The sequence below is a fragment of the Tenrec ecaudatus genome, chromosome 13 (genome assembly GCF_050624435.1).
Source record: "Tenrec ecaudatus isolate mTenEca1 chromosome 13, mTenEca1.hap1, whole genome shotgun sequence".
Classification (NCBI taxonomy): domain Eukaryota; kingdom Metazoa; phylum Chordata; class Mammalia; order Afrosoricida; family Tenrecidae; genus Tenrec; species Tenrec ecaudatus.
Genome location: NC_134542.1, coordinates 72,537,930 through 72,559,280, shown reverse-complemented (window position 1 = coordinate 72,559,280; position 21,351 = coordinate 72,537,930). Strand labels below are relative to the sequence as shown.

The 21,351-nt window shown below is 38.8% G+C and overlaps 1 protein-coding gene across 3 annotated transcripts in view; it reads right to left on the bottom strand.

Annotated features, from left to right (window-relative positions):
• Nucleotides 1-480: 480 nt before the first annotated feature.
• The window catches only part of SCN9A (sodium voltage-gated channel alpha subunit 9), a 99,265-nt gene continuing 78,394 nt past the window's right edge, over nucleotides 481-21,351 (bottom strand). For 2 of the 3 annotated variants that reach the window (XM_075530432.1, XM_075530433.1), the window contains exons 19-26: nucleotides 21,079-21,252; nucleotides 18,514-18,636; nucleotides 14,513-14,794; nucleotides 13,806-13,859; nucleotides 12,290-12,427; nucleotides 7,459-7,563; nucleotides 5,952-6,222; nucleotides 481-2,099 (exon numbers count right to left, since the gene is read on the bottom strand). In XM_075530432.1, coding sequence (XP_075386547.1) covers nucleotides 907-2,099; nucleotides 5,952-6,222; nucleotides 7,459-7,563; nucleotides 12,290-12,427; nucleotides 13,806-13,859; nucleotides 14,513-14,794; nucleotides 18,514-18,636; nucleotides 21,079-21,252 — 2,340 coding nt within the window. In that variant the 3' untranslated portion in view covers nucleotides 481-906. Of the gene's footprint in view, nucleotides 2,100-5,951; nucleotides 6,223-7,458; nucleotides 7,564-12,289; nucleotides 12,428-13,801; nucleotides 13,860-14,512; nucleotides 14,795-18,513; nucleotides 18,637-21,078; nucleotides 21,253-21,351 lie in introns of all 3 variants that reach the window. The other variant, XM_075530434.1, reaches the window with a different exon arrangement.

Sequence of the window (21,351 nt, the reverse complement as noted above, 5' to 3'; positions counted from 1 at the left end):
ATACATGCCAGATAGCGTGCTGTGGGGATCCTGTGCCCAACTCATCATCTGCTCAAACATGCACCGTGGGAGGAAACAGCTATTTGCTGATCAGAGAGCACTTTGCTGGGAGCAATCATCGACTTTGCTTAGTGCTAACGGATGACTACACAATACTGCATGAGGAAAATCATGCGACAAAAAATATTAAGTTAGGTCATTACTGACGTTTTGGGACAGCGTAGTCCAGCTGGATTGCATGAAGATAGTAAATAAACTTTTCTTCAGTTGCTTCTTTTCCTCATCTGCTTTTTTCCTCATTTGGGGAATGTTATATGTACTTTGAGCAATATTTCATGTCTTGTGGCTATTGCATGAACAGAGAGGAATATAAAAAAGGCAGCTCATTAAGCACAACACTCTAAGGGTGAGTCTTATGGCTGCTATGTGAGTCAGGATGACTTAAAGGTTTTGTTCAGTCAACAGGCTACGTGTGTTGTTGTCGAATTCCAGATAATAAAATAATTTCCTATTTACGTGCAGGTGCATAAGCATGTGCGCTAGCATGTGTGGATGGTGGGAATAAATAAATGATTGATTACAGTCAGTGAAAAGATGACAAAGCAGATGTGACAATTTTCTACATGGCCTTCTGATTTTATTAAAAAGCAGAAAAACCCTAATCACTTTTGTTTGGTATAATTAATAATCCCTAAAGAGTGACTCTTACAATTCTTGGGATATTGTTTACCAATGTAAAAATAACCATCTGCCAATGCCGCCCACCTCTCTAGGGAACCAGAGCTTGTCACTGCTCTGACTTTGAGAATATTGTGGTCAGAAGAGTTTGGCATAGACCTCCTTAAAAGAGTTTTATTAACACAAATATATCCCCTCCACTGTAAACAGTGTATCAAAAATGAAGCTCTACATGTTGCCTTCTTTGCCATCTTTCCCTTGATCTTCCTTTTCGGTTTTGTCTTTTTCATATTTCTCTTTGTCTGGCTTTGTTACACTATCATATGAAGGTGGAGAGGGGGTAGGTGGGGTCACGTTTATTTTGTCTGGACTTGAGTTTTCATTAACTTTATCAAAAATCATATCTTCTTTATTGAGCACATCGCCCTCTTTGTCTCCATCTTTTATATGTATACTTGATATATTTTTGACATTTCGCCTTAAGCGGTAATGTCTGTAAGCACGCTGAATGATTGTAGCGGATACATCCTCTTGTTTCCGTTTCAGGGTAGTTGTGATCGGTTCATAGGACACTTTAGAGGGATTTGCAGCCATGAATCTTTCTTCCATTTGTGATCGAAGAGAATCCATCTCTCCACCTTCTCCCAGAACCCGCTTGGTGAAAGCAAACAGGATGTCGAGGCAGTGGATCCGGTCCCCGCTGACCATGGGCAGGTCCATGGCGATGAGTTGAACTTTGTTGGGTTTGGCGATGAGAAGCGGCGGGTCCAGGGCGGCCGCAAAATCCGAGAGTTTGCTATATTCTATAAACTGGGTGGCGTCAGGATCAAACTTCTCCCAAATCTCATAAAACATCTCAAAGTCGTCCTCGCTCAGGGGCTCGGTACTCTCTTCCGTGGCCACGCTGAAGTTCTCCAGGATGACAGCGATGTACATGTTCACCACCACCAGGAAGGAGATGATGATGTAGCTGACGAAGTAGAATATCCCCACGGAGGGGTTGCCGCAGTCTCCCTTCACTGAGCTTCCGGGGTGAACCTTCTCAGGGTCACAGTCAGGAGGCCCACTATTCAGGATGGGTGCTAACAGGCCATCCCAGCCAGCAGAGGTGGTGATTTGGAAGAGGCAGATCATGCTGTTGCCAAAGGTCTCGAAGTTGAACATGTCATTAATACCTCCTTCCCTCTTAACATAGGCAAAGTTGGACATCCCAAAGATGGCATAGATGAACATGACCAGGAAGAGCAGGAGGCCTATGTTAAAGAGCGCAGGAAGGGACATCATCAAAGCGAAGAGCAGTGTCCGGATCCCCTTGGCCCCTTTGATCAGACGCAGGATTCGGCCGATCCTGGCGAGGCGGATCACTCGGAACAGGGTAGGGGACACAAAGTACTTTTCTATTATATCAGCTAGCCACATTCCTATGTGAGGAGAGAATTAATAAAAAAGGAAATATTTAAATATCCATAGTATAAATAGTCACAACTCTAAACCGCTTCATCTTCAATCTTATTTCTTATTAATCCAGGACGGTAATTTTAATCTGCAAGTAATTCTGAAACAACTACAGAATTAAACAACTCCAAAGGGAAATCTTTAGATTTGCGATTCCTATACTTCCCCATTTTTACTAAGATTGTGGACTTTTACTTTTGTCCTCCAAAATAATTTTTCTCCTTATAAGGATAATATGTACTTATGAAGGAATTTTAAGCAAAACAGTCAAATCCTAGAAAGTAAATATGAATATAAATCACTTGAATTATCACCAGCTGTGACTAGCAATGGTTAGTCACTTATTGAACCACACTTCGGACATTTCTGTTTTCCTTGTCTGCAGGCTACACACAGAGATGTGATTGTGTTAGACAGTCTTTTTGTCCCTCGAAATAATACAGGTCCTTGCATGATGCTCTCTTACAAGTTAACCGTATCCGTGAGCAAAAGCATTCATGATGCATCCCGGACCTTTGATTGAAGTGAATATTCTAGCAGAATATTTTTTCCTAGTTGCATTAGTACCTTTTGATAATATATTAATAAATGTTTGGTTACTTAGAGTCTATTGAAAATCTGTATGAATGAACATCTTTACTAGTTATATGTAAAAGTGCTTGTGCCCCACATGCTCACCCATACTGGGTATTTCCAATTTTTTATCATTTTAATAGAAAAATTTACTTTTTTTTAGTAAAGACAATGTTATTGGGGCTCTTACAGTTCTTATAACAATCCATACATCAATTGTATCAGGCATATTTGTACATATGTTGCCATCATTATTTTCTAAACATTTAATTTCTATTTAGTATCAGCTCCTCTTTTGTTCTTCCCTCCCACCCTCACCCTGGTGACCCCTTGATAAATTATATATTATTATGTTCATATGTTACACTGATGGTTAAAAAATATCAGTATTTATTTATGCTTCTTTGAGAATAATCCACAATATTTTAATTTATTGTTTCTTTCTTTGTTAATTGGTTATTTCCAACTGTCTTTTTTTGGCCAGGGCTCATTTTCCTATTGAAAAGTCTAACTTTTTCTTACTGTTTTATAAGAATGACTTTTCTATTCTACTAGTGTCACAGTAGGTTGCTACACTTCCTGTTAACATTCAGGCGGTTAACCGAAAGGTTGGAGATTCAGATCCACCAGTCACTTCGAGGCAGAACGTTGAGGTGGCCTGCTCCGAGAATTTATAGGCTCAGAAAACCTATGGGGAATTTCTACTCTGTCTTACAAGGTCTCTATAAGTAACGATTAACTCAATGGCAGTGGGTTTATTGTTTTGTAAGAAGCACATGGAAGTCTCCTATTTTTTTTCCTATTTCAACTGAAAAACATGTAATTGTCTATTTTCTCCCAGGACCAGCTGCCGACTGCAGCTCCCGAGCCCTATGTGTGTACATGTGGCTCAAAAGTAAAATTGAAAAATTTTAAAGTATATTATTCAGAAAAAGGTGATTTCATTTGTTTGTAAAAAAGATATATTTGTGACTCTCAAATAATTTTAAAATTGATGTGAGGGGTAGGAATGGCTTCCGTCTCAAAAGTTTGTCGGGCCCTGGCCTAGCCTATAAAGATTTTTATGCTATCTTTTATTTTATTTATTTATTCTCTAAATTCAGGCTTATCAATATGCCTAGAAAGAATTACTCAAGTGCATGGTAATAAATCTATTTCCAAAACTTTTCTATGTGAATCCACTTTTACTTTATCTGATCTTTTTACTAAACCAGTGATTTTATTTTTGCTTTTTCCCTTTGGACTATCCAAAATCATGGGGCTACTTTTCTACCTTGTCTGTTAGCATTGAACTATTTATTTTCACGCTCAGAGGGTATGCCATCTCTCAATCCTGCAGCGTTTCTTCAAGGGGAATTTTAGGATAATTTGTGTTTCTATTGTTAACTGATGCCCTACCACATAAAAAACACTCTAAGGTATTTTCATTGTAAGTGTTGTAAATTTGTAAGAAATGGTCACAATCACAATGCGTCTCTCACTGCAGTACAAGGTAAGCTCCTCATGGAAGCTCTCTTGCATGTCCTTTAGCTTTCTTCATCGATGCCTCAGACATTGCTTAAGACTGTTGTTAGACATTGCACTTTATTTTATTGCGACGGTGAAGGAGATGTTTTGTCAAGTATAATTTTCAATGCTTAATTTTTGTTTGTTTGAAATGAACTTGTTGGTCAGTAAAGATTCTAAGTCCATCTCAGTTTTATAAAGCCACTCAGATCTCTGTTCAGGTTTGATGAAGAATTACTTTTATCCATACAATAGAAACTTATTAATATTTGGCAAAGGTAGTTTAAAATGTGTGCTTTCTGGACATTAATTGGATACTTCCCCGTTTAATCAAGAATGCAAAAGGGCCCTCGGGCTCCCAGGGAGCTTGTGTGGGTGAGGACCAGTGGACATCTCTTGCAATGGTGTCGCTGGGCTACATGCAGTTTGCTATCGGCACCCACCATCAGAACAGCACCTGCATGCCCTGTGGGGCACTGGGTTTCTCTCAGACTGGCTCCTGGGCACCTGGCATCCCAGTGACCCTACCTGAGGCTCAGACAATATACAGAGGCTCTGACTACTCTTGATGGCTGGCTGCCAGCACAGTGATGGAGAAAGGTGCCTAAAATGTGCCTTAAGACCATCTGATAAAACTGATGCTGGTGGCTTTAATTCAGTATGTGCATCCCTTTTTCTTTCCCACCTAACTGCACTGGCCAACACTTGAAAACAGAAGAGGCGGAGAGGCTTTCTTTCTCATTCCTGGTGTACTGGCAATGCTTGTTCTTGCATTCTTACCTCCATTTAACCGAGTACCATGTCTGTCAGTAGTATTTTATCTTGAAAAACAATTTAAGTACTTATTTTTAACTTATTTGACACTCCATATTTTGGTATAGGTTGGGTGACTTTTAACTTCTCTGGGACTATTTGAATCTGTAAATGGAATTTATACAAAATGTTCTCTGTCATTCTTAACCAAACCAAACCCACAGACAGGCCAGAACTGCCTTCTTTTGAGTTTCTGAGACTGTAACTTTTTACGGGAGTAGAAAGCCCATCTTTTTCCAGCTGTTGATTTTGAACTAATGACCTGGCGGATCTCAGCCCAACACGTAACCACTACGCCACCAGTAGTCCTTATTCATCTAAGATTTGTAGTTAAAAAAAATTATTACTAAAATACTGGGCAAAGCATATAGAGGCACTGGAAATAACAAGGGGATATAAAATAAAAACAAAACACCCCCACAAACTAGCCACAGACATGGTTGACAAAGGAGAGGAAGTACAGACTCGTGTACTGAGATGACCGACAGGACAGGACAGTAATTGGCTGAGAATTGACTGCATATTAAACCTAAAGAAATAAAGCTGACAGTTTGCAATTTCAACTTCACTTTGAATTCAAGAAACATTCTCGCAGGCACAGTTTTGGAGATCAAAGCGCAGGTCTGCATTGGTCTGCGTACATACAGGCATGGCAGCTCTCTCTGGGAAAACAACCCACTACCCAGTGTAACATGTCCCGTCCAACCTGTAGGAGGCTTTTGGTCTTCAGACCTGGGAAATGCACCTAGGGCTTTTGACACCAAGATCTTGTTGTTGCTGTATTGAGGGTCCTTTATTTTCCCATTAAAGAACTTACTTGAAGGCTCCATTTACACCCAAAAGTTCAGTGAACCGCCTCCTACCCCAACTGCCCCAAGGAGTTCAGTGTTATGCTAACCTAAAATCTGACTGCTGTGTGCACTTACCCACAATGGAGAGAATCACAACCACAAAGTCAAAAATGTTCCAGCCGACAGTGAAATAGTAGTGTCTCAGGGAAATCAGTTTCAGCACACATTCTCCAGTGAAAAGGATAATAAAAACCACATTTATCCAATATAAAACGTCAGTCATGTAGAGACTCTGCCCTTCTTTTTCTACCATCATGGTCACCATGTTCAGGCAGATAAGAACCATGATGGTGATATCAAAAGCTTGGTTGGTTACAAGGTCAAATATACATCCTTGGATTTTGTTCTGAAAAGAAGCAAGAATAATATGCAGGATAGATTAAAGTTTGCAAAAGGTATCCATCTACAGCTCCTTATATTCATAAAAAGCGTCAAAAACATCATAATATATCCTAGCGTGGATTCTTACTTCATACAAGAAATATTACTAATCTGTTAAATATAAGTCAGAGCATATTAATTTTTTGAACTATTTACTTTTTCTATATCTGCAGGGGAAGATTATTGAGTAAGCATGGTAAGTATAAGTTTCTTGTGTTTACTTACTAATCTGCTGTGAAAAGTTACATGGGATGCAGTGAAAAATGAAACTACTCACTACAGGGATTATAGATTTGAAAGAAGGCTTTCATTCAGCATTGACTCTGTAGGAAAGTGCTGTGGGTTGGGGTAAACATAAATATCAGCCATACCTAGAAGCCAAAATTTGATCTGGCCAAGAAGGAAATTATTAAAAGATATAATTGTTCACTACAGTAGGTAAGTAAGCACAATTAAGCCTGTGTTTACTTTGCTTATTGGGTCAGCCAGGACATTACATCAGACCAGTTTGCCGTTACCTTTGTATCCTAACAGCTGTTTCTAAGCGTGTCCACCCTAGTACTCCACGTATGCTCCATAGCCCATTTTTCCTGAGACAGCATCCATTTCACTCGTGGTACGTGAAGGGTACACAGTTTCCTGTCAGCACATTTCTACCTTGTTATACTACTTTACCTTATATATAAAGTAAAGCAGTATACTTTACTATCTATATCTCAATGCCATCAAGTCAATTCTGATTCATGGCGACCCTATAGGGTAGGGCAGAACTGCCTCTGTGGGTTTCCTGGTCTGTAACTCTGTGAGAGTAGAACAGTCTCATCTGTCTCCTCGGGAGAAAGAGTTACAGCCTCAGGAACGCTCATGGTGCAGCCCTCCCCTGTCCCAGAGCATTGCAAGGAATCAGCATTGAGCCAGTCGCCGCGCGTCGGCTTCTGATTACAGGCTATTGCACTTAGTAAGCCTTTTAGGTAAGACAAAGTAAAAACATATGCCGTTTTTTCTCTATAAAGAAAAATTTAAAAATGAGCCAGGATATTAAGAATTGTGATAATCAAAAACACTGCCAGTTTTAAAAGAACTTTCGTTCAACATTTTAAAACATAGGCTAATATTGGATAGTTGTCCATGAAAGATAAATTTAAAACATTGAAAATACATGCCATATCTGTCTGTGTATCTATCTATTTTTTTTTTTTACCCCTGGCCGAGGAATTGGCTTTTGTGGTTTCTTGGATCCCAGCTTCTTCATCGCATTGTAGTATTTCTTCTGTTCTTCTGTCATAAAGATGTCTTGACCTCCAAGGTAAAGAGGGAAAAAACCAAACCAAAACTACTTAAAACCAGAATCATTGCCTAGATATTTCTTCAGATTGTTAAGACAGGTTCAAAGTGTATTAATATAATAATGCATATATTTCATCATGGACAATAGAGATAAATGAAATCTCTCTTAAAGGATTACCTATGTACAGACCATGACACTCCATACATCATGTAGCACCCATGTAAAATAATGTGCTGTATGCAAGGATGACTGGTCTTATTGTCATGTTCTAAAATAACCTGTATTACTTTTAACTATGTGCTAGTCTCTCAAGTTTCTGCTACATGTCTTACCAAGCATTCTGATTTCTTGCCAACATTCATTTTATTATTAAATAATACATTGTATTATTAAATAAATCAAAACCAAACTGACTGCCATCGAAGTTGATGCTGACACTCCTATCAGTGAGCTAGGATGGGGGAGAACTGTCCCTAGGAGTTTCTGAGACTGATACTCATTACAGAGTAGGAAGCCCCAGCTTTTCCCCAAATCACAAATAGGTACAAGACATTTAAGTAAGTCCTGGACATCTTTTCTAGTGACTTAGCTACTATGCAGAGTAGGAGCCCAAAAGAGTAGCTACAGTCGTGTAAAGTTTTATGTTCTTGTAAAGTTTTGTATTCACTTTCATTGCAATGGGCTATTTATCATAGAGAAAAATGATTGAACAATAAATGTTATATATTAATAACTCACATACTAATGTTTCAGAATGAATGTGTTTAGATTTTTAAAAAGTCAGTTGCTACCTGAATTTAGTTAAGGGTGAAAACTTCCATAAAAATGCTGGATATAGTAGTTGGCCTACGTTGTTAGGAGGAAGTATGGATATGCAGTAGAGACATATAGTGTGATCGAAATGTTTAAGTTAGTAGCAGGATTAATTGCATTATGGAAAATGTATGAGTTAAAAATGCTGCTCAATCTTGACTGCTAGTACTGGCGTTTTGATTTTAAACAAGTCACTTCACTTACCTTTTGTGTTCCAACATAACTTTCTTGAATTAATTCTATGTATTAGATGAGAATATATACATATATATGTATGTAGATGTGTGTGTGCATGTGTGTATACGTGCATGCATCTAGCAGCATAGATGCTAAGTCAGTGAACTATCGTTCTCATGCCCTGGTAGCATGGGAAGAAGTCTGCGATCATCTAGACAAGGGCAGGTGTACTTAGACAGTAAGGGAAATACTAGAAGACGGCAGGAACAGTTGTCAGTGTTTCCAAGGCAGTCACTTTGAGTTGACAGTGATTGTGGTGGCGGCAACTGACTCGGTGTTTCTCCTATAGTGGCAATCTTGTAAGCATGCCATTTAAGAGCAATGGGACCTAAGACCCCGAACAAAATCATACTCAAGGTGAATGGGGTGGGGGAGGGCATGAAGTGGAGACCCAATGCCCATCTGTAGACAATTGGACATCCCCTCACAGAGGGGTCACAGGGAAGAGATAAGCCAGTCAGGGTGCAGTATAGCACCAAAGAAACACACAACTTTCCTCTAGCTCTCTGGTGCTTCCTTCCCCCACTATCATGACCTCAATTCTACCTTACAAATAGGATTAGACCAGAACATGCACACTGCTACAGACAAGAGCCCGAAACACAGGGAATCCAGGATAGATAAACCCCTCAGGACCAACAAGGAGAGCAGAGATACCAGTGGGATTAGGGGATGGTGGGGGGAGAAAGGGGGAATCAATCACAAGGATCGATCTAGAACTCCCTCCCAGGGGGATGATTAACGGAAAAGTGGCGGGGGGGGGGAGGCAATGGAGGATGATGTAAGATATGAAAGTAATAATTTATAACTTATTAAGTGTTCATGAGAGACAGTGGGCAGAGGAGGCTAGGTGGAAGAAACGGTGAGCTGATATCAGGGGCTCAAGTGGGAAGATAATGCTTCGAAAATGATGATGGCAGCATATGTGCAACTGTGCTTGACACACTGGATGAATGTATGGATTTTGAAAAGAGATAAGAGATGTATGAGCCCCCAATAAAAGCATTCAAAATAAATAAATAAATAAAAGATGTGGTCTAAGGGAAAAAAAAGTTAGGACTGGCTATTTTGTTCATGGTCAAAGATCCATGTTCAAATTTAGTTACATAACTGTTGCTGGGGAATCATAAATGTGTGCTTACATATTATGGACATAGGTACTCATATGGATTAAAGTTAAAAAAAGAATTAACTTTAAAATTAAGGTAAAGTCTATGATATCATTTCTGAGAGTATTACACATCCCAGCAACAAAAACATTTTTTCTTGGTGTCTCAGATTTTAGGGCCATTCCTTGGGTTATTTGGGGCACTGACAGAAAATTGTACTAGACAGATAGCATCAGTTTTAGTTTCTTAGATATGCTGTTCCACTATATTTTCAGCTATTGTTATACTAATTTAAATATGAGAAGAATTCTGACCCACAAATTATAGATTAAACAAAAAGGTAAGAAATATTTAAAAACCAGTGTTATTAAGGACCTCTAAGGGAAGCTGTATATGCACCCACAGGGGCTAGTTGGTTACACACTGGGCTGCCAATCATAAGGTCAGTGGTACGAACCCACCAGTCACTCTGCAGCCTTTAAAGATTTAAAGGTTTGGAAACCCCAAGAGGCAGTTCTTCTCTGTCCTATAGGATCATGAGGAGCTTGACTGGAATAGCTGGCTATTGGTTTTTCTCTTTAGTCTGGGAGGCTGTGCATGTACGTCAGTCACGCGCGACTCTTGGACGCTTGGCGGCCCGGCAGGACAGAGAGGACTTTCTCTCGAGGGTTTCTGCGGCAGTAAATCTGTATGGAAGCCGAAACCTCTCTTTTGTTGTGAATTAACTTTCTTACACACTACCGACATCTCAGTGCACGGAAAAAATATCCACATGTCTTCTGGAAGATACCTGCTAGGTTGTCACTGGCTCAGGTATTTGGCCCCTCAGGCGCTCAGGAGACCTGCTTTCCTGTGAGCCAGCCACAGCTCGTCCCACTGACAGCTGATGAGATGCCTGAGGATTTCTGCCTTCCATGCTGGCCTGTCAGGCAGGAAAAATACTATCGCCTCTGCCTCGTGAAGTCGCTTAGTTGAGTGGATTCCGTATTTCCCGTAGCTGTAAACGTGGGGACTTCAGCTGTGATTCAGGGGGCAGGGAAGCAGGAGCTGCAGCAGTCTTCCGCCTCTTCTAATCACTCAATGCATTGCTGCTAGAACGTTTACCGAGGGCCCGTTTTCATCTCTGTGAAGACGCTATCACAAGATTAGATGATGAGATTTCTTCACAGTTGTCTCACATGATATCTTGCTTCTTCTAGGTGCGTTGTAAGACGTGACTAAAATTGCACATGTGAAGGACGTCATGTAGGATCAGACGTGCCATCGGATTTTAATGAAAAATGGACTGATTGACTTCTTTCCTTATTAAAATTCCTAAACATCACATCAGCTCCTTTCAACTTTAAAAATGTCTAAAATGGCATCTCATATCTTCTCTCAAGAAAATCAAGACCTCATCTCCCACTTTCCCTCTTCTCAAATTTTAATTAAGCTCTGTGTAAACTAGAGGATTAAGTAGGCTTAACCACCTACTTAAAATATATGTATCAGTGCTTTGCATGATTCACACATTTTGGTCCTCTCCATGTGGATCTTCCGCCCTTCCCAGTTGCTACATGTCATCATACCCACCTTCTGAGGCCGCTCAACTGTCATGTGCTCCATACAACTGTCCATAGTGTCCTCAACTGGACCTATTTTTCCTCTAATGGCCAATGTACATTTTTTGTTATTGTTGTTCATACTTCTTATTGCTTAAAACCATCATAAAGTATTGTATTTGAGCATACAGCATAATAGAGGTCTAAAGACTTCAGTTATAAGACATACTGACTCTAGCACTTACTAAATGGGTAGATTGCTTAGTTTCTTGGTGTTTCCATTTCTTCTTTTGACAAAATTCGTAAATAAAGTTGATAATAATAGCAGCACCTCTCGTGGCCAATGTGAAGATTAGTGAAATGAAAATCTCAACAGAGTTTCTGGGTGATAGCAAAAATCTTTTTTTCCACCTTTCTTTTATTCTTCTACAATATAAACTCCTTGAGCTTGGAAATTATATCGTATGTAGGGTGGTGCAGGGAGCTCTTGGGCCTTTCATCACAAGCTCAGCAGTTTGAAACCTCTAGCCTCTCTGAGGGGGAGAGAAGAGGCTTTCTATCCCGTCAAAGATGTATGATCCTGGAAGCCCACACAGGCCACTCTGCTCTGTTCCACAGGGTCGGCAGTGAGTTGGAACGGACTCAATGGCAGTGAGTTTGGCTTGTTTCATTATTCCTCCTACCCGACCCCAGTGTTCCGGTTCTCATGACATAGTAAACTAACTACTTACAAAATCTGTTGTGAATAAAGTATTACTGTATGGACTTTAAAAAATCAATTATGTAGTGACTTGGGAATATTAGAGAAAAATTAAATATCTAATATAACATTTAAGAAAGAATAATACATTTGAAAATATTTTCTGAGTAAAGAAATAAGATTAAGCATCTCTGTCATTGTACATGTGCCAATTTTCTGAGAAATAAATAAAACAAATGATACTACTTATCAACAATCCTCAAATTAAATGGCAATTTATTCATTAAGAAAACCTAAGTATTCATTTAATTTTACCACAATGCAGACATATTTGAAATACTTATCTTCTTTTTCTGTTGATTGAAATTATCTATGATAACACCAATGAACAGGTTCAAAGTGAAGAATGATCCAAAGATGATAAAAATGACAAAATAAATGTACATGTAGAGGTTGTATTCATACTGGGGTTGTTTGTCTACCTACAAAGTTAGCAAAAGTTAGCAGTATATTCACAATAGCAGCCATCATTTTCTTTTTCATGCAGTTTGATAAAAGAATCCCAACAGTGCTATCCTCAGTAAATTTTAGTATGAAAGAGACTTTCGTGTAGTTGAAGTTCAACACAATACTCTTCAAAGTCTATTAAACATTCAGTATTGATTGTGTGCATACTATGTATACAAATATAACCTTTTAAGTAACCACAAAAGACCTAACTGTATGTAGTACTAATTCTCATATTTGTTGGGAATTTTAGTAACTGAAGGGCCTAACATATGTTACAGTAAATTAATTAATATAACCTAGATTAAACTAATTATTTATTATGGTATTTATAGATCATTATTTGTTAAATAATGTATTTATTAAGTGTCCAGAAGAAACTGCCCAAAAGTCGATATTATAGTTGTATACATTATAATTTATATAATAGTTTATAGGCTGGGAACTTATTTTATAAAAACACTCTCAAGGAGCTTCAAAAATGACAAATTATACACTTCCACGAAGCTATGAACTTCAAGGTCATTACTTTTTCTCTCGGTCCACATCAGTCTACCAGACACTGATGATCACCATTGCTCTACTTCCTTATTATCATGATTGTAAATTAGTTGGGGATTTATATTTCAGATCACCAACTTTGTGTTCAACAGTTATAACCAACAACCATCCCGGCCCCCCTCCACCCTGAAAACGTACCCTTCCTCCATCCCTTGACGTCTCTCCTCCCTTTGTAGACCACCATCCTACACTTCAACCAAGCGAACACCTGTGCACCGTCTCGTCTGCTGCTTCATCTTTCCTTCCTCCCTTCCCCTCTCCTTGTTGGCAAGTCCAAAGTCTATTCCCTTGGTCTGAAAGTCATTCTCTAGCCCCACCCCACCCCCTTTATAACAGTGGTCTCAGACAATAGTGGTGCTCTGTGATTGGCTAACTTCACTCAGCCTAATCTTCCCCAGGTCCAGCCATGTCCTGCCAGGTCATGGTTTCTACTTTCAGTTTCTTGTTGGATTCTCACAACAGCTTTATATTGGCTTCTTTGTTTTCACAGATGAATGGACTTCACAGAAATAAAGCAACTTGTGCATAGTCGGTTACGGAGTTGTAGTAGAGCCAGAATTTAAGTCAGGCTTTTTCTCTTACAAATGCTCCCCTTAGGTTAAAAGTGGTGGATGTTCTGCTAACAGTGAAGAACGTCCACTGCTTTGAACACGTCTACCAAAGTGGTACCAGTTCTTCATTGTGAGTGCCCGGACCAAACCTTCCAAGGAGCCGCTGTTCGAAAATCACAAGGAACTGAAGTAAATTGCTTTTGAAATGGAAAATTTTAGCATCACATTGACCAAGACTTACATTAACCGAATCAACAGCTGCATACATAATATCCATCCATCCTTTAAATGTTGCCTGTAAACATAAAATTTATAAAACTTATTATGAAGCTCACATAAATGTGGTTTAGTTCATTTCACACTCCAGCATCCATTAAACAATACTAAATTAGTAATCTTTGCTGTATTTCAAATGACCAGTTTACTATAAAGATGCTATAAAACACCAAACATATTCTCATGTCACATTCAAAATATTAGTATGAATTAGGTGTTTCACATTGTTACTATTTCCTGTGAATTTTGAACATATTTTTTTTGGTTTGGTTCCAGAGGTGGAGGGGAAGTTGATAAGGAATGGAATACATTGTCTCCATTTCTTAAGAGTTGTTCACGCCAGGGGGGGTCGCTCCCCACTCCCCGGTGCCACGTAGTGTAAAATTAGCTGTACAAGTCGGTGTGCTGGAACATTTTTGGAGCAAAATGTTTATGGTGCAGTGGTGGTTGCCTGAATAAGACCAAATGACAACGTGAGGTTTAATGACTCTCAGATGTAACAGAATCTGTTTCTTGACTTATACTATGAGCACCTATTCTAAGAAAGCCCAGCTTTGTTTTTAAAATCTGAAATTTGAAAGTATTTTAATTTCTTGCTTGTAGATTAAAGAATGGTATAGTCTTCATTAATTTCCATCAAACCACAAAGCATTAATGAAAGAGGTTACTTACGACTTGCAGCAGAGACAGGTAACCAAGTCCGACATTGTCGAAGTTGACTTTCAAGTTTTTCCATCGCACATTCTGACTATCATTCATAAGGGCAAAACACTCAGAGATGTTTTCAACTTTACTGATAGGAAACCGCGATCCATCTGTGGTATTAATACACTCATAGAATTTGCCAGCAAACAGATTTACTCCCATGATGCTAAATATTAGCCAGAATATAAGGCACACAAGTAGCACATTCATGATGGAAGGAATTGCTCCTATGAGTGCGTTCACAACCACCTGGCATCGAAGAAAGAAAAAATGATTAGGGTTAGTAAAAACATTCCCATAGGCAAGCATAAAACAAACACAATACAGTATTCTGAGTATTCAAAAAGTACCCTTAAATGTTTAAGACATGGAATCAACATGTATTTATTGAATGTCTACCGTATCCTCAAAAGTATGCCAAGCAAGACAACATAGGCCCTGCCATCGATGGGTTTATATTCACTAGGGAATATGCGATCAACACACAGAAAATATGCACTAAATACAAGGCATAACAAAATAGCTAAATGATATGATAGGTTCAATAAATGAAAAAAATAAAACAAAAACCTGATCCTGGTAAGATGAAGTCATAAAATCTCCCAAGTCTAGAAAAAAGAGAAATTTAGACATATAAATGATAAAAAATATAACTGTGCATGCTAGAGATTCTTGATCCTAAAATTATTAGCATTAAAGATTATCCCATAGAAAACAACTACTGGTGCATATTAGCTTGAATTAAGACTGGGAATCATTCAATGGGATGAGGCCCTAGGTTTATCAGCTTCTACCAGTTGTGTGATATGAAAATTCATTTATGACCCATGGGCCTTGGTTTCCTCATCTGCTGTGATAGGAATCTTTTCAGTTATTTTTGTAATTCTAAAAATATTCTATATTCAAGTCTTTGATCAAATGTAGGTAGTGCTGGTCTCAAGAAGAACAAAAAAAGAGGCATATTTTATATATAAGACTTCATTTGTTTGTTTAGTTCCATTGCTATTCGCGTCTAGTGGCCTACGTTAGTCCAGCTTTCTTCCCTGGCAGCTGCTGTGGCACGTATCATTCTCTAGATCTTAATCATGACATCTTTCAAATCCCACTAGGCTACATTGTTGCGAAACTATGCGAATATCTAATTTCTTATGTAAGCAGTATTTTTATCCTCCTTTTTTGGGCAATATAGAAAGCAGGCTCTTAAGACGCCTCCAAATGGTGAAATAGTAGCACTAGGGATCTTTAACTGCCTAAGAGATAATCTAGAGTATCTTTTCTGGTCATATTATCTTTGTTTCAACTACTCATCCCTTCCATTGTCAGCAAAAATACTAAGTAAACAGACAAACAAGGCTCTGTTGTAATTAAACTTCATTGATTAAAAAATAGGTAACCAGCTCAGTTTGTTGGCCCTTGTCCTAGAGCAATGGTTAATATGTGGGCCATGCATGGACTCCCAAAGGTTCCATGAAGACATGAAGTTATATTAAAAACATAGGGTTGTGTTTGCTTTCTGGAGAGACGATTCATACTTTCATCAGAGACTTACAGTGTTTGGGACTCACGGAAAAGTCAGGAAAAGCAAGACCAAAAAACAAAGTTCAAACAGAATAGTCTGGTCTCCAAGGATGTTGTTCTGGCATATTTAGTCATTGTCTCCATTGGGCTAATTTCCTTGGCACATTGATCCTTCTAGCCATTGTCCAAATACGCCTTCTACACTCAACTCTGTGCCCCTCTACCTTGCAGCCTCTGTTGGAAATGCCTGTGAGCCAATAATTGGGGCTCATTCTTTCAGGTTGAGCTCAAATTCCACTTGCCTGTAATGCCTTCCAATACTTCCTCAAACAGCTGATTGCTCCTTGATGTTTGTAGCACGGAGGGAGAGGCTAGGTATCACAGAAAAACTACTGCTCCCCTGCCTGCCTGCCTCCCTCGAGGTCAACCAACATATTTGTTGCTTGTTCATGATACCATACACTGGACAAGAGAGAAGGCTGACACTCGCAGCGCCCATAGAAATTGATATCCTCATAAAGCTACAGGGCCCGTTCTACCCTGATCGATACGGCCATGATGGGTTTGGAAGACTCGCCAGCAGTGCGCTTAGCTTGGTGGTTATATAAGATCACAGGGCTAGGTTAGTCATACGTTTTGTATAGGTTGCAACATTCTACTAATGCTCAGAAAATGAAGGTAATATTAATGAACTCCTATGCCATTTTCCTGCATAAATTGAAATGGATAGTTTCTCCAATCTTATAATTCTCAATTTTTCCATAGAGTACTTGAATATTATTTATCAAGGGAGTCCTTAGAAGAATCATGTTGTTATATACACGGGTGCCATTATGCACTGGATAGGTTGAGTCTTCAACGTCACGTTTACAATTAGATTGGCAGAGATAAACAGGATCTGCTAGCAAAATTACACCTGAGGGAGGCTCAAATAGTTAAGACTTGGTTACTAAATGCACCACCAGTGGCTTAAATTCACTCAGAAATTCCTCAGTAAAAAGGCCTGGCAATCGATGGAACCTAACAGCTATCGAAAGCTGTGTGGAGCACAGTTCTATTGTGACACAGACGGGTTCACTATGAGTTGGAATTAAGTGGATGACAACTAGTGCCCCCAGTTTCTGATTCTGAAAGGCTAGATGAGGTTTGGGAACTTTTATTTGTATGGCTAGATAATCCTGGAAGGATCCCTGATGGAGTAGAATGATCCGCATTGGCTGTTAGCCACAAAGCCAGCAGTTCGAGCCACCAGCCGCTCCATGGGAGGAAGCTGCGGCTTTGTCCTCCTGTGAAGCTTTACTTCTCAGAGACCCACGGGGAAGTTCTGCTCTCTTCATTAGGGCTGCGGTGAGCTGGAGTTGACTCTACGGCCATGAGTGAGAGATAATACCGAGTATCTCATCAGTGGACCACACTTGGAGAATCACTGAGCTAGACTACCCTGCAAGCTAGCTTAAATAGACCACACATCATATAATAGAGGAAGGATGCCCAGTTAAGCGTGTTAGTAGACAGAAGATACTTTTTAAATTGAGACTTAAAAAAGAATGAGTATTTATCTGTTACATTGATAGAGTTGAAGCTGGAGACCGTAAACAGGTATAAAGTTGAAGAATATCAAATTTGAGAAGATCATAAAAAAAGCAAAGAGTTTGAGCAGACAGAAAATAGGGCCGTTTTCCTACACGTGTTCTATGGACGAGCTGCTGGCTGAATTCAGCCCTGACTGCTAGGCTGTTGGCAGTCTGCTGATCTCACTGTACTATTGCTAAATTAACCTTTTTTTGCCAACACTAAGCAGTTTAGTTTAAGTGAAGTATATGCTGACAGTTTTCTCAACTGTAATTTGGGAATAATTCTGCTGATTTTGGACATAATTTTAAGAATGAAATAAAAAGTGATTCTGGTGCGACTTTATCTCCCCATCACCCTCTCATTAAGGCTCTTCTCCCCGGGTAGGACCTTTAACAAATACAAGGGGCTGCAATCAGGTCATTGAAACAATCCATTCTCTTTATTTTATTTTTCCATGAATTTAATGATGCCCTTACTCAATATTATTTTAATACCTATCACAGCAAGCCCTTGAAGATGGTGTACGGTCTAACAATGTCTCCCAAAGCCCTTATTTGAACTTCTCTGGGATGCATGAGGGATGGGGGAGATGCCACCATTGGAAAGGGAGTAAATTCACTTTTGGAATCATCCTGTTGCTTAACAAAGTTAGACAAAGACAGCATTATTGTATTTGGTATATTCTTTGATGAAATAATATCCACTGCAATAGTGTGAATACACACATGTGTGTAGTCAACACTTACACATACAACCATGCATGTCTAAACGTAAATATAAACAGTACATAATTTATACATATCTTTTTCCACCATATTTTATATGCCACTTAAAAAATAAGCATGGTATATCCAGAAGTTTAGTTTTCTCCTTACCCTCATTCCTTCAAATCTGGACAAGGCTCTTAGAGGCCTTAAGGCTCTAAGGGTCCGGAGGGACTTAATGGGGCCAAGATCTGAGTAGCCGAGCGTGTTTGCAACTAAAGTGACCAAGGAAACCTACAAAAAGTAAAAGTTTTGTTAATTGTCCCAATATAAAGGGACAAGGTCATTTTCTAAATTCTAAGCAGATTCACAAAACAATAAAATTTCCTAAATCAAATGATCTAATTATTGCCTAAAAATGGATAAGATGAATGCTTTTTAAAATATAATAGGTTTTAAAAATATATCATAGGCTTAAAGGGAGGTTAACCTAAATTAAGAAGTATGAGAAGGGAAGTACAGTAAATACTCGAGGATAAGCCAACCCGAACATCAGTTGAGGCACCTAATTTTACCACAAAAACTGCATTAACAATGTGCTGAAAAACTCAGCTAAATATCTGAGTATATACAGATTATTTCTATTATCTTCATAGAAATAGCAAATACACATTTAAGATTTTTACAATCAATGGCTATTCCCTTGCTTATAAAATGTAAAACCATAATTAGCTTGAACAGCTATCAAAGTTTAAATTGAACTAAATCCCAGGCATAACTAAATATGTAACTCTGAAGTTAAAGTCATTTAAGTCTCGCATTCTTTCAAACCAATCTAAGTCCTAATAAAAACATCCAAATCACTGTACATAATTGAATTACATTTAAGAAAACAGAGACTTTTATTAATAAGAAAAAGGCCAGGAAAGCTGGGCTAGGCAATTTTCTTCTTTTACACAATGCACCTGCTCATTCTTCAATGGCAGTAAGGGCTGCCCTGTGAGCATCTCATTGGGAAACCTTACCCTAGCCACACTCCATCCCAAATCTTGCTCTTTCAGACTTCTTTTTGTTCCCCAAACTCACTCTCTCTCTCTCTCTCTCTCTCTCTCTCTCTCTCTCTCTCTCTCTCTCTCTCTCTCTCTCTCTCACTCTCTCTCTCTCTCTCACACACACACACACACACACACTTCAAAGAAGTATGATTTGTATCACTCAGGGAGACCAAAAATTACTGTACAGACATGATGTACATTCAAGAACATAGGATTCTTTAGTGAAGCATTAGAAAGATCAAAATACTTGCCTTCAGAAGTGTATCAATCTAGATGGAAGATATGTTGAGAAATACTAGCTTCATACTTTTGACTTTTTTTGTGTGTAATAAAGGGTTCTGTGATATTGTAGCAATACTCTTGCATTTTTTATCATCTAAGTATTGAACAATTTTTATTAATAAATGATTTGAAATTATTCATGCCTAGCCATTGCCACCCTAGAGATGAAGGGTAAGTGAGAGATCTGAGATTAGGTCAATAGTTGTGATTGTTTTTTGATTTTCCTGTTAGCTTGCTAACCAAAAGGTTGGCAGTTCAAATCAACCAGCTGCTCCATAGGAAAAGGATGGCAGTTGGTTACTGTACATATGCACAATTTTGGAAACCCTGTCATTATGAGGTATAATTGACTTGATAGAAGTGGGTATCCATCATGACTACAAATTGTCTCTTGAATTTCCAATCCGGTTGCAAGGTGTGGAATCCCAGTTAGTAAGTAATTTGGGAACTGGGTGACACGAGAGACCAATAAATGGAAGCTGACCAGACCAAGAGTGCTCAACAGGGAGTCTAATGCTGACTACGCCTCAGAAGTCGTGATGTGATTCACCAAGCCACATGATGAGGCCAATGAAACCATGAAGATAGACTCTCACTGTAACTCATGGGTAGAGAGAGTGAACGTTGATTTGCTCTTGGGAAAGGAAGCTCTTGAGGACATGGGAATTCTACACTTAGACCCTTCAAAAATTTTGCCCTGTGTGTTTATATCCTTTAAGCCCCCACTCCCCACCCCACCCCTTGACTGAGCGATAGCCCTTCCTCTGTAGTTTGTGAGTTGTTTCAATGGGTGTCAGAGCTGAGAAACAGGGAAGCAATTAATGCCTGCTCAGCTAGCTCTGCGTCGAAGGACATGAGAGAAAAACGACAAGCTGCCAGCGGGGATCTGAACGCACCAGGAACTAGAAGAGTGCAGTGATTTCCCTGCACTGGTTTGATAGCACACTTGCCTTTTGTTCTGAAAGTTATTTAGTTTTAGCTTCTACTATTTTTCTAGTATCAAAAATCAGCACTTTATTTCTTTAATCGGCATCTCTTTTCCTTTCCATTCTCTCTTTGTTCACATTCCTAACATACATGATATTCAAACAATGGACTAAACAATCACACCATCTCCGACTACACACAGTATGCACAAAAGTAAACGATAGCTCCCAGAATAACAATAAAAAAGCATTTATATTAAAATCATTGGACCTTATTGCAAGATCTGCAAAATCTCTGTCTTCCTAATGGTGTATCCCACTGATTGGCCTATTCATTCTAGAAACAGAAACTTGAGTTTGAAGATTCATCAAGCTTACCAAAATTAAAATAGAGCATATCATTAGTGAAGTTTTTCCAGAGCACTTATTAGTAAGAATAAATCCTCTTTAAAAGTTTACTAAAAAACACCTACATCGACAATTAAGAAATCCAGCCAACACCAGGCATTGGTGAAATACGTTTTGTAACCATATGCTACCCATTTTAGAAGCATTTCCAGAATGAAGATATAAGTGAATATCTTGTCTGCATACTCCAGGATAATCTTAATGGTCTTTTTCTTTTCAATATATATATCTTCAAAAGCCTGTGGAAATAGTATTCACATTTTAATTTGAGTGCAACTTAGAAATAATGATGGGTAATCAAAACTGACAATGAAATCATGACCATGAGTATTACAGTG